The sequence below is a fragment of the Serinus canaria genome, chromosome 4A (genome assembly GCF_022539315.1).
Source record: "Serinus canaria isolate serCan28SL12 chromosome 4A, serCan2020, whole genome shotgun sequence".
Lineage (NCBI taxonomy): Eukaryota > Metazoa > Chordata > Aves > Passeriformes > Fringillidae > Serinus > Serinus canaria.
This window is the reverse complement of record NC_066318.1, coordinates 16474990-16488397: the sequence shown is the minus strand read 5'-3', so window position 1 is coordinate 16488397 and position 13408 is coordinate 16474990. Positions and strand designations below refer to the sequence as shown.

The window sequence follows — 13408 nt, the reverse complement described above, 5'->3', positions numbered from 1 at the left end:
TAGGATTTTTCTAAGGAACCTTCTCCAAGGCAAACCTTATCTTTGCTGAGATCATCCCTTCTTTAGGAGCTGAATAATCTCCTTGTGCTTCCATCGAATTGGTACCACTGGGATGTGCCATGCACTTGGAGTAATTCTGTGTGATGCAAGCCTGGCTTTACATGGCAAATATGATGGTCATGACAGCAGCTCTGAGGTCTGCAGCCAGCCCAGCCCTTGCTGAGGGCAGGCAGGAGCAGTGAGGAAATGCCTTGGCTGCTTTGGTGGCACGACAGGAATTGTGACACGTCTGGAGCGCCCGGGGCACGGTGACAGCGCTCATCCCCTGTGGGCTCTGGCTCTGCAGTGTGAAAAGGGCATCATGCTCTGGGCTGGCCCTGCACTGAACCAGCACTGTCCTTGGTACCACAGGGGGGTTGTCAGGATGGTGCTCCCCTGCCCCAGTGCACCAGTGTGTCTCTTTGGGCCTCCCTTTTTGGGGTTGGTTTGGAATAATGATGTGGCTGACCACTACACCTTCTCATGGCTTGCAGTGGGATTTCTGCACAGCTGCCTGCTGGCTCCAGATGTGCTCCTGAAAATATCTGTGCACAGATTTTTGTGCAATGTTCTTCTTGGAGTTGTTTCTTTTGCTCGTGACAAGATCTCACATCCCCTTCCCATCCCTTCTGTTATGCTGAGCACATCTTCTGCTCTCACACTGTGTCTGTCAGTCATATCTCTGTGCCTGGCACAGTTGTGCACCTTGACTTCTCATTATAGGCTTAGCACAGACAGATGTGGCACAGAAACCCACAGAGAACCCACTCCTCCTTCCATGGCAGCTCTATTCCCCTTTAGATTTCTTTTTTTCTTCTCATCTCCTGGCCACATTGTGCAGTTAAAAGCTGCAAAGTTCACAGGTCTTGCTCAATCCTGCTACCACCATGGTAAGGTTTGGGTAAAACTCCACTGTGGGAGGTGAAAAACACTGTGGAATGTGTGTTCCTGGCTGGCAGATGCATATGCCTCAGTGAGGAACTTGAATGATGATTCTGCTGCTATTTGAGGGTCACAAACTGAGTTAGGGAAGACATTAGTTGAAGTGGTTTTTAAATGAAGTTAAAGCTTCAGGTCATATCCTTAGGTCAGGGAGGAAGGGAAGAAAAGCTCCTCTTCCCTGGAGCTGTGCTGCTGTGACTGCAGGGATGATGCTGAGAAGAGCTGCTGCCCTGAACTGCTCTTCTGGAGTGTCTCACCAAGGAAAATTCTCTCCAGTTTTAGAATCGACTATAGCACAGATTTTATTTGCTGGGGTTTGGGTTCAGTGAGACAAAGGGAGAAAGGGCAGATTCCATTTTGCACAGCTGGAGAGGCCAGGATCTGCACAGCTGCCTGAGAGCACATCTGTGGAACAAACCCTGCAAGAGCTCTGCCTTCATGCCACTGCTGCCTTTGGTGTACAGTGGTGTAAATCCACAAACAGCTGGGGTGTGCAGTCAGCAGCTCAAAAGGGCTCAGCTGGAACTAAGGGTGATGGTACTGTACCAGACACATCAACAATCTCTTCAGCTTACTCTAAAATATGCAACTTGTCAATAGAAAATATGCTCCAGCACCTCATGTGTCTAGAGAACACAGTGCAAATGTGTACTTTCTTTCACTGTGAAAATAATACAGATGGAGGTCAAATGCAGATGAAAGTCAAGCCTTGCCACAGTCCAGTGGCTGATAGTTTATTTCTCTTTTTCAGGTGGGGAAGCAGAGGTGAATGTGAGGTCAGGAGCTGGCACAGGGAAGCTGGGGTGACAGCAGCATTCAAATCACTAATTCTTAGTGCTGCATTTAAACAGAGAAATCCCTTTTCTCAGAGGATAATGCACAGTTCTGCTGAGCACACTTAGGAGGGCTCTGCTGCCCGGGGATTATGGGCTTGGGAGGGCTCAGGTTCTTAGGATGGTTAATTCCTGGGGGCATTCCAGACTCCTTGCTGCCCTTCTCTCAGTCATGAAACTGGAGAGAAGCCTGGGCCTGCTCTGCACCAGGTGTTACTTGGCTGAAGCAGATGAATAAACCACAACTTATCACTTATTAATCAGAAAGATCTGAAGTATTCAAAGCTTCTGGAAAACGATATCCCCAGAGGGAATTTTGTATAATGCGTGGTACTCTGGGGGGTATATTTGAGTTTTTATTGAGTCAGAGTCACAAAATGTTGGGGATTAAGGAGCTCCAGCTATGGGCAGGGCTGCAGGGTTGGTTTATTGAGGGGTGTTGCTGTCAGCAAATAGAGAATTTTACTGTTTGTTCAGGCCAACAGAACCTGCTGGTGGGGTTATCGTTAGTTTGGGGGCACTGACAAAATGCCCAACTGAGTGTTCATCACAAACCTTGTCAGCTCTCTTCTGTATTTGTATTCCATCTTTAGAAGGGGAAGCAGAATATCTGCTCCCTGCTGATCAAGGATTTTGGTCATTTTTATACAGCTGATGGAGAAGAGCTGCAGTTGGTGATGCAAACACCACGAGTGGCCATCACGGTGGCAAATTGGGTGCAAAGGTGGGGTTAAACTAAGTGAGAATCCTTCATCTTTTCTATGGCTGCTTGTGACATCACATCCTGGTCAGTAATAGGGGCAGAAATACACAGAGTGCTGTTATAAGCCTGTTAGAATCTCTTTATTGTGTGTCTGTTGTGGTCTCACCGTGGGTTCTGGTGCCTCCACCAGAGGTGCAGTTTAGGCAGCAGAAGGAGCTCCAGTATGAACTTTGTCCTGGGCATGTTACGTGCCTGGGCCACGTGAAAATCAGTGGGATGTTTGGAAATCCCTGTTGTGCCAACTGGATGTCAAATCCTGTCCTAGAGATTCCTGGGTGGGAAGCCAGACTTGTCTGTGGGATAGGCTTTCCAAAGATGTCTGAGCCTTGGAGTGTGCAGTCAGGGACAGACAAGGAAATGCAGCCAATCTGTTTTCGGTATAGAAGTAGTTTATTTTATTTAAAAAAATTGTCTTTCAAAATAGTTGAATCTGTATTTTGATTCCAAAGTGTATAGTAGTACATAAAGAACTTAATTCTGTAAGATCAGACAAAGAAAACACCAGAGGAGACTCTAAAATCCTACAGGTCAGGCCTTCAGTTCTTATTAAAATTTTATCTAATGGCGAGACGAAAGCTTCTTCCTCCAGCAGTGAGTGACTTTTTTTCAGAGCAGCCTGAGTCATTTCAGACCAGACAGCTACATTCCCTTAGGGATACTGGTTTACAGTCTCATTCTAGTAATAACTCTTCCAGCATCCATCAGATTTGCATCCCCAAAAGAAGCTCCTACAAATCCTTTAAGGTGCTTTTAAAACCTTGGATAGATAGGATCCTGTAAATTACAGACAAAGCCTGAAACTAATTTTGGGTGGGATAGGGAAGGGCTTTTTGGGAATTACTAAAAAGACCCTGTAACTCTTCTCTGCCATGTCTAAGTTTGGATTTAATGTATTTTTGGTTGGTATCAGCCATGTAAATCAAGGAGTGGTATTTGGTGCAGTGTTTAATCTCAGCTGCCACTAGGTCTGTTCCCTAATAAACCACTGATGCTCCAACAGTGCATATTTGTTATGCCTGCTAGATTTGTCAAAGCTACTTTTAGTGGAGACTGTTCAGGACAAGATTTTGATTATTTTTCAGGCATGATACAGAAGGCACTTTGTGGATGAATGTTGATGTCCTCTTGGCAGGGAATGACACACTGAAGTAGCACCTAGGTCTGTAAAGATAGAGGGAAAACTGGCAAACTCATAAAATAATTGAGGTGGTCAAATGAATTTGGTGTTCTGAAGCTCTTAGAAAGCTTAGCTGCATCTTCAAGTATCTAAACACCTTTATAATTCAACCTCTCTCGACCCCTGGCTCATGATATGTATTTGCTGATGGCTGACTTGCTTACTTTGTGGAAATACCAGCAATGTTTAAAATAACCATAAATATAGCATTAAAACAAGGCAGAACATTTTAAGACCAAGCTGTGGTGGGAGTGCTAATGGGAACAATTATCAGTGGTTGGCATGATTCACGGGGGAAGAGCACAGAGCTGGTGCTGACTGCAGGATCTCCTTTCTTCCTCCAGGGGAGAGTTACGTCTGCTCGTCCGACAACTTCTTCAAGAAGGTGGAGTACACCAAGAACGTCAACCCCAACTGGTCTGTCAACGTGAAGACCTCAGCCAACCAGAAAGCACCTCAGTCCCTGGCCAGCAGCAACAGTGCCCAGGCCAAGGAGAACAAGGATTTCGTGCGTCCCAAGCTGGTGACCATCATCCGCAGCGGGGTCAAGCCGCGCAAGGCCGTGCGCGTGCTCCTCAACAAGAAGACAGCCCACTCCTTCGAGCAGGTCCTCACTGACATCACTGAAGCTATCAAACTGGAGACAGGGGTGGTCAAAAAGCTCTACACCTTGGATGGGAAGCAGGTAGGAGGTTTTTACAGATGTTGCGTCTTTTTCTTCCTCTCGTCATGCGGCTTTGCTGACTCAGAGCAATTCTTGAAGGCTAAAATTAAGCTGAGATGATTGCTGCCATCTGTTGCCTTAGAAGTATGGCTTCTCATGCCAGTGGTTAGGTTACTAAATTTCCCCTGATATTAATACCAAGTAAAGAATGTAGCTGTGGGTCTGGGTGGAACAGATGCTTGCCCTGCACGCCGGCGGCGTGCGGTGCGTGTCCTCTGGGCCAGCTAAATAAATAACAGGGGGGCTTGGGCTCACAGCCTCCAGCTGGTCTGGCTCTGGACTCACTGGAAGAGCTCTCCAGCTTTAGCTCCACTCAGTGAAAACATGTTGCTTGACTTTCCTTGCCCTCTGGTGAAGGCTTGCTGGGATAAAGAGGTTGATCCAAGCGTGCTCTTCTGGCCAGCTCCAGAGCAAGCAGGGAAAGTGTGGAATTGTGGAGCACTTGACTGAATGCATGAGGAGGTAACGTGCAGAAAGAGTCAGAAATATTTAGCAGGTCATCAAAATGTGCTTCATGTCTACATGTTGCTGGAACTGAAGGAAACATCTGTGTCTTGTTAGCAGCTACACAGCAACGAGCCATTTCGTATTGCTGTGTCTATGAAAAGCCTTAAAGGAATGTGGGGGATCATTTTTAGAGCTGGGAAGAGCTAGATTCTTCAGGGACGATTCTGAGCTTCATTTAACATTTCTGTTTATTGTAATTGAGGAATGGTCTTATTTTTGTCACTACTTTTCCTGCTCCAGATTCTGGAGTCAGGCAGCACATCTCTTGTGTGGGTTTGGATGCTGGCTATTCTAGGGATTGATGGTTTTGCATTAAATTAACTCTGTCCTGTCTCTGGAAAAAATGATTCAAGGACTGGTTCTGTCCAAGGAAATGCAGATTTTACATATGAAAATGTTCATCCCAAATGCAGGTTCCTACAAGGTCCTGCACAGTCCAGGAGTGCAGTATAGTTCCTGGGAGAGCAGCATGTCACTCTGACCTGATAGTCTGGTGTCCCTGCCCATGGCAGGGGGCTGGCACTAAATGATCTTTAAGGTCCCTTCCAACCCGACCCATTCTGTGGTTCTTGCTTTGTCCCATCCTGTGTCCTGCACATTAGTTACTGTGTGGTTCCAGCTTCAGATGCACAAAAAGTCCCACCTGTCTGCCAAAGCTTTCCTTTCCACTTGTCTCAACACAGCACTTTCCCTTCCTCAGATGCACAGTTTGAACATGAGAGGGTACCTGTCCATAGCCACAAACACCTGCTGGAAATGATACCAGGACTGGAAACCTTGGGAGAGACCAGGGAAAGAGGAAGGAGGTTCTCAAATGACCTGTGCTCCCTGTGTGATCACACCTGGGCACAGGCCATGCCCTTTGGGTCACAGCAGCTTTGCAGAGGGCTCCATGGCTGGACCTGGCCTGAGAGCAGCTCCCTGCTCGTGCTGACACAGAGTCCTGCTGTTCTCCCAGCTGGGAAGGGGGATCTTAATCTGAACCCGTGAGTGGCCTCAGTTCTTTGAGAGCTGCTGGCAGTTTGGGGCTGAGATGTTGCTTTGGATGGTGCAGAAATAGGGATGCTCCCTAAGCTTCCATCAGACTGCTCTCTTCTCCCCCTTTTAGCTGTTTGCAGGGGCAGGTGGTGATTCCCTTCCACCTCTGGCTGGAGAGCAAGACAGGATCAGCGATGATATGACATTTAACTTGTTCCTCTGGTTTTATAATTCACCATTTTATGAAATCAGATATTTGATTCCATGTTAGAGATGCAGCTGGGAGCTTCAGTGTGTGCAAATGTACACCCAGTAATGCAGTTATTGAAAACAGTGAGACTGTGATTTGGCAGTAATGGGATGTTTGCTCTTTGTTTGCAGCACCAATTGCTGTTGAAGCTTCCTGAGGAGCAAACCTGGCTCACCAAGGCTTTGTTTTCAGTGGTTGGTTTCCTTCAATGCTTGCTCTTTATTACAGATGTGTGTTCTAAGTGTGGAAGTCAGAGCTAGAAGCTGATGCTGGCTCTTAGGATTTCCATGACATACTGCTCCATAAAATCTGACCTCCTGACATGACATTAGGGGGTTTTGCATGTCTGATGCTGACATTAGAAAGAGATTACTGCCTGCGTGGTTCTGACAAACAGCGCTTTATTTTCAGGAGGAAATATTCATGCAAAAATGCAAGCTGCTCAAAGCTGAAATACTGACAAGAATCCTGACAGTCTGTCTCTTTGAGTGCCATCAGAGGCACGTTGCTCCCTCTGTTGTGAAATGATAAAATTTACAAAAGGAACGTACAAAGGGAAATCATCCTGCCTCAGTCCACGAGCTGGAACTTAATGAGGGGAGATGATTATTTTATTTATAGGCATTTCCATGGTGCTCATCAGTGCAGTAATCAAGATGCTTTAGAAGTACAGACAGCAGTGGCAGTGACAGGGTGGTGTGTGAATAATTACATTTCTGTGCACTGCAGACCTGCTGCAGTTGGAGTGCCAAAGCAGCTAATTGAGAGCTGGTGGGCTGTGTCTGAATAAATGTAGCACTCAAAACAACAGTGGGGTTAGGTTATTTTAATGAAATTGTGTCTTTTTATGTCTTGGGTTGGCTGGAGAAACATGGCCCTTGAAGCTGCTAAATTAGCATCTCGTGTTTAAGTAGTTTATTTAACTTGCCCATATTTCTGATGTCAGGCTCAGGCTCCTTCCCTCCCTGGAGCACAGCATTGCCTCTTGATGCACACCCCTGAACTCAAAAGGTTTTTCAAACAGTTGACCAAAAACGAGCATGACAGGGGGTCACAGCAGAGATTTAACTTTGGAACTTCCGTGGCTGTACAGGACATGGAGTGGGTAAGAGAATTCAGTGCATGAAACAGATGCTGTAATGGGCCAGATTCAGTACTTGGTTCTGTGACTGCAACTGCTGTGGTGTGGAGATATACAATACAGACAATTAAAATACATCCAGGATTTAATTTGGTCAGGCCTGTGGATCATGCTGGAAAACACTTATTTTGGTCGATTCTTCCTCCTTTTTTAAACTCCTAGTTGTACCCAACATCCCAAATAAGTCTGGGCTCCTGGGAGCACTGGCTGCTCCACAGACACACCATGACAGTTCCTGCCCCGCGTCGTTAACAAACCCAATTAGAAAGCAGAATTTGAGACCGTGGATGGAGTTGCATTGGGATGTTTTGAATGCAGGAGGCTGAGCTAGACTTTGCAAAGGTTGTGTGGATTTCCTGTCCTGCTCATGCTTGAGCTCCCTCCCCACCGTGGTGCACAATGGGTCGGTGTTCTCCGGGGCAGAGGAGGCTGTGCACCCCGGGCAGCCCAGAGCTGCTGCTGTCAGCACCTTGCCTTGCAGGTGGGCTCTGCCTGCATTCCTCCCTGCTTCTCAGTGACCTGTGAAAGCTGATGTTCTGTGCACCCTGAACTTCTCTTTCCCTGCCCTGTACTTTATTCCAAGGTCTGTGAGTTGTTTAGCCAAGTGCCCAAAGAGATGCAGTGACAAAAATCAATCCTTTTTATTTTGGTCCTTGTCTAAGTTTGGTGATACTCTGAAATACATCAGGCATGTCCAGTTGTCCTTCATGCACAAAAGATACTTTATTTACTTTTGTACTTTGTGTACAATAGAGATTCTTTTGTGGTGTGGAATTTCTTCTTTTTCTCCAGCTGTTTTATTGCCATGCCTTAATTAACTAAACACCTCATTGTGTGACCCAACAATTATCATCACCAAAAAATAAGCAGATTAGGTGCTGTTCAGAGCAGGGAGAGCTTGTATGCTTCAGCTGCACGTAAATAGAGATATTCTGGTCAACAAGCAGGGAGCAGATTGTGGTTTTAGCCATGATAACATCAGTGATCTCCTCTGGCCTTTGAAATCTTCAAACACGGGGAGAAGTCTCCCATGCTCTGCACATTGGCTGTTCCCTTGCCCAGACACAGTGCTGCTGCTCCAGCTGAGTGTTGGCTGTCTCATCAGATGAAATTACATCCATTTCCATATGTCAGGGCACTTGTGACTGCACTCCCAAGAGAATTCCCAGTCCTAATGAAACAGTCCCCTCTAGCAGTCTGAGCTCTGATAAGGATATCAAGTGGCAGGTGATGAGGGGAGTTCATCCTGTGTTTGCAAAGCTGATGCCAGTGCCCCGGGGGCCAGCCCACCTCTCCTGGCCAGGCAAGAAGTTGCCATTTCATTTTAGATTTCCTGCACTGAGGAAGGGCAGCAGCCACAGAGGGAGAAGCAGGATGACAAAGCTTACAGCAAGTTTAAGGTTGGGACTTTGTGATCAGAGTCAATAAATAAGTTGATAATAAAGCATCTCCTGTTAGTTGATAATAGGAGATGTTGATTAGTTGATAAGTTGATTAGCATCTTCTAAATTAGTTGATAATAAAGCCTCTTACTGCACTAAGGCATCCTGACAAGTTGCACTGGAGAAACCAAACTTTGGAGTTGCTGCACTGATTTTAAGCTGGTATTTGGGAAAAAAAAGTAGTAAAAAATTAATCAGTCAAGTGTTGATAACAGCAGTGGACCAAACTCTTCCAGGATAATGTAGATCTATTAATTGTATGAATGAAATTGCATCAATGAGACATGGAACAAGGTTTGTGCTGAAATAGAAAAACGCCTCCAACAGCTGTAATCTGTAATTGGTGCTCAGGAAGGAGGTGACACCTGTGTGACTGTGCCCGTAACATCTGCACTGCTGGAAGATCAGAGGGAGCCTTTTCCCTCCAGAGCCCTGGCAGGAGTTAACTCACACCCTGAGGCACCAGGTTCAGGGTTACAAAGTGAGCAAATTGCTTTGTGCTGTTGCACACGTTGAGGAGAAGGATGTCAGAACATCTCTTCCCTCTGGGTTGTTGGCTGCTCTTTAGGATGCTGAAGAGCTGCATTGGAGTGACTCCAGAATACTCAGTTCCATGCACTGGTGTTGTCTTGTTTTTTAAGTTTTTTAAACTTTCTGGTGTTTACATACTTGTAAACCTTCTCACGTACTTTATGTAAATAACTTATTGTTTGCATTCTTTTATAGAAGAGGAGAAATTTGATGGACTGTTGGTTTGTCCAGTGTCATTGGAGAGGTGGCACTGTCACCTTCCAACCCCCTGCCACTTTTAGAAATCTATAAATGCTGGAGTCAGAAATTAAACACCCTCTTTTTTACCTGAAGAGAGCTGCGTGTGCACATTGTGTTATTTTGTGTCCCATAGCGACACACTGGAATTCAGCCTCGGTGGAAATGGGAGGGAAGAGCAGGAGAGGAGGGGTGCAGTGTGCTCTGTCTCCCACCTTCTGTAAAGCTCCTGCAGCAGCCCGTGCCAAGGGGAGTCCCACCTTCCCTCCCTGCCTTAAAGCTGGAACAACAAACCCGGCTCTGGTTTGCATCTGCTCCTCAGCCCTTTCCTCTCACAGCTTCTTCTGAGGCTTGCCAGGCCCCGTGTAAATCTCCCATTTTGATAGCAGAGTGCAGGCCTGGCTGGGCAGAGGAGCAGAGCAGGCAGGACCCCTGCCCACACCGCTCAGGATGGGGATGAAGCCCAGCCTCCCTCCTCCCCAGGGCTGCTGCAGATGCTCTGGCTCGGGGTGCTCGCGTGAGATCACTGCTCTGCAGCAGCAGGGAGTCATGCAGGGAGCATTAGTAATAATGTATGGGCTGGAGAACTTCTGAACCCAGCCACTTCCAGAGCCAGACAGCACAGCCTAGCTCTCCATCTTCAGGGAGCTCTCAGTGCAGGCTGCAGCTTCAGCACTGCCTGGTTCATGCAGTGACTAGACACCAACACAGACAAAACCAATTAGTCCGCAGGTATCCCACGAGGATTTCAGCCCTCACTAGAATGAGCAAGCCCAGCTTCCACCAGTGTGTATCTAAGTACTTAGGATAAAATATTCAGAGCACTTCCTGAGATGTTATTTAGAAACCTTCTGCTTATTCATTTCTGTTTCCTTTGGGTCTGTGGGCCACAGAATCTGGGTGAAGAGGGGCCTGTCTGGAGCACTGGGGATCCTGATTCCTGTGCTTCCTAAAGCTGGCACAGGCTGATCCCAGCAGCTGAACTCTCCACCAGACCTGTTCTCCTGTGACCTGGTTACCACTGTGGTGTCCCACCACTCCTCAAGACAGGTAGTGATGGGAACAGGGGAAAATGGATTTAAACTGTCAGAGGGCAGATTTAAATTAAATATTGGGGGGAAAAATTCTTCCCTGTGAGGGTGGTGAGGCCCTGGCACAGATTGCCCAGAGCAGCTGTGGCTGCCCCATCCCTGGCAGTGTCCAGGTGGCACTAAATGAGCTTTAAGGTCCCTTTCAAGCCAAACCATTCTAGAATTCTGTGTGTAGAGCCAGGGGAGGCAGTGGAGGACATCATCATCTTGCAGACTTTGCTGGCTGTTTTGCCATTGCTTTGCCTCACTCTCAGGCTCTGGAGGAGGTGTCATCCCCTGCCTGCCATGCACAGGGCTTTGTGTACTCACTGGCACAGCAAGATCCTGGCTGGGCTAAAAAAATCTCTGTAAATCCATTTTTCTCTCAGGCAGTGAGGCTCCCAGCCCACAAGCAGGCTCCAGAGCCTGCTGGAAATGGTTGATTTTGGAGCCGTGCACCGACCACACTCCACATGAGCACCTGCTCCTGGTGCCACAGATGGCAGGCTGTCAGAGTTATTGAAAGATGCAGTCAGAGCTGACCTGGTGACCTGGGGGTGTTGGCCCCTGGTTCTGCATCCTGGTGCTATTCACACCCCGAAAGGGACACGTGCTCAAAATTCGATCCTCAGCAGCATCTTGATTTTAGCAGCTCTCTCTGTCACACAGGGTGACACGTTCCCTTTTCACTCTGAATCCCCAGGGAGAAGAGGATTATTCACTGTAGTGCCAGAGGGTTTATCTTGGAATAAATGGGCTGAAAATGAGCAAGGGAAATAAGGCTGACTATCTGGAGCTGTGGACAGGCCAAGGAAGCCTTGTTGTTTTTTCCATTGTGAGTTTGTGTCACTATATGAAACTTCAGTTTCTGGCTCCTTTTTGATGCTTCAGCAGCAATCCCACCAATGTGAATGAGAGTCCCTCCTTCTCTGAGAGGGAGAAGGTTACACTTAAAATATCCTGAGCAAGGATGTGGATTCTTGTAAATGTCTTATTTTGATCACCTGGGATAATCAAATAGGTGAATTTTCCCATTTGTAGTGGGGAAATACCTTGCTTATTCTGAATTCACAGAATAAGCAGAATTGTGTGAATTCTGTGCTTACTCTGCTGTGCCAGGGTCCTTAATGTGAGGCAGTGAGTGGCATTACATATTATTTCTGCTCACCTCTCCTTACCTGCAGTAGCTCAAAGATTGAGCAGACACCCCCTGAATTCCCTCAGGGGACACACCTTGGGGATGTCCTGGTGGTTGGTGCCACGTTCCACACCTTGTTGCAAGTTCACCTCTTTTTCTTGACTGCCTGAAACCATTTCTTCTTTTCCCTTCCCTTCCCATACTGGCCTTCAAACAAAGACCAATTCTTCCTGGCCTTCAACCAAAAAGCTGTTTTCACTCAGTGGCAGGCAAGTTATGAGACAGTTCTCACTTCTCTCTAGGAAAAGCCTGCTCTAGGTGTGAATAAAGGCCAACAGCCAGGTAACAGAGGCTGGGGGAAATGCTGGGATGGAGCTGTCAGCCAGCACAACAGCATTGCCTTCTCTCTTGCCTCTGAAACTGCTCATGGGCTGAGCCAGTGATGATCCATTTTTGTGCCTAGTGCCTGTATCTGGATGGAGCTTAAATGTTAAGGGCTCTGTGAGTGGGAGAGGTTTTCAAAACCCTCCTCACCCTGTCTTTTGGCCACGATGCCCACACAGGTGTTTTTATGGCTCATTGAGGGAAGGAGTGATAGCCTTGCTCACCTGGAGAGGATGCAGCCTCCATCCACCCTCAGCTCTGCCAGGAGTGAAAAGAGACCTGCAGAAATGTGTCTCATAGCAGTGTCTAAAGGAGCTGAGGAGGAAGAATCCAAGTTGGATGCAATCTCTGGAGCTTGTCCTAGCTGGCTAAGGTAGCCCTGCACACGTGGGGAGGTGCAGAGAGGAGCTGTGAGAGCTCAGGGCTGTCCCAGTGCTCCTCAGGCTGCAGGACATGGATTAAAACAGAGCTGGAACTGCAGCCCTGCTCCTGGAGATTTGCCCAGGCTGAACAGGGAGGAGCAAGCAGGGCTAACAACCAGAGCATTCCCTGCTCCCAGCCACAGGCACACCCTGCTCCCTGACAATGTGCAGCCAGGCCTTGCTGGGTGTTAAATAGTGGATATTTAATAATAATCTACACTATTAAACCCAGTTCTAGTTCTCTGCTTAACTGCAAGCACTGTGTGTGTGAGTGAGCACGCTTTTATCTGCATAAATACATTTTACCAAGTGTTGTACAACACAGCTCTGCAGCTCAATTTGCTGTCTAAGCAATCCTGACTCTTCCTGTAGTTAAAGAATCCCAGGGACTGGGATTGTTGGGCTCTGATATCCTCGAGCCATGTTATTGTTTTTTGTTCCCTAACCCTAATAAATCAAAACCAAAGGCATCTCACTGGGGTCTTTATCTGCACTTTGAAAATGTTTGCTTACCTTCACATTATTCCTTGACATAAATGCAAATCTCAGTGTTATTGCCAGTTTTTAAATTATCCACGTAATCTAAAATAAGTAGGAAATTAATGTGTATTAGCTCATGGCGCTTTTGTCATTTTTTATCTTGAAAAATACCTCAGAACAAGGATTTTTCAGCTAGAGTGGCTGCAAGATCCATCCTACTATTTTACTGTTTCTTTTTTCTTTTTTTTTTCCCCCCAAATGGGGGATTTGGTTATGAACAAAACCTGACATGAGGAAGATGAGATAATATGCCCCATTCATGAGCAGGATTTTTCCAGGGGGTTTTGCTC

The 13408-nt window shown here is 46.9% G+C and overlaps 1 protein-coding gene across 3 annotated transcripts in view; it reads left to right on the top strand.

Annotated features, from left to right (window-relative positions):
• Positions 1-13408, top strand: part of DCX (doublecortin) — a 79360-nt gene that overhangs the window by 7553 nt on the left and 58399 nt on the right. For all 3 annotated transcript variants that reach the window (XM_018914272.3, XM_018914275.3, XM_050974509.1), the window contains one exon: positions 4099-4439. In XM_018914272.3, the coding sequence (XP_018769817.1) occupies positions 4099-4439 (341 nt within the window). The remainder of the gene's footprint in view (positions 1-4098; positions 4440-13408) is intronic.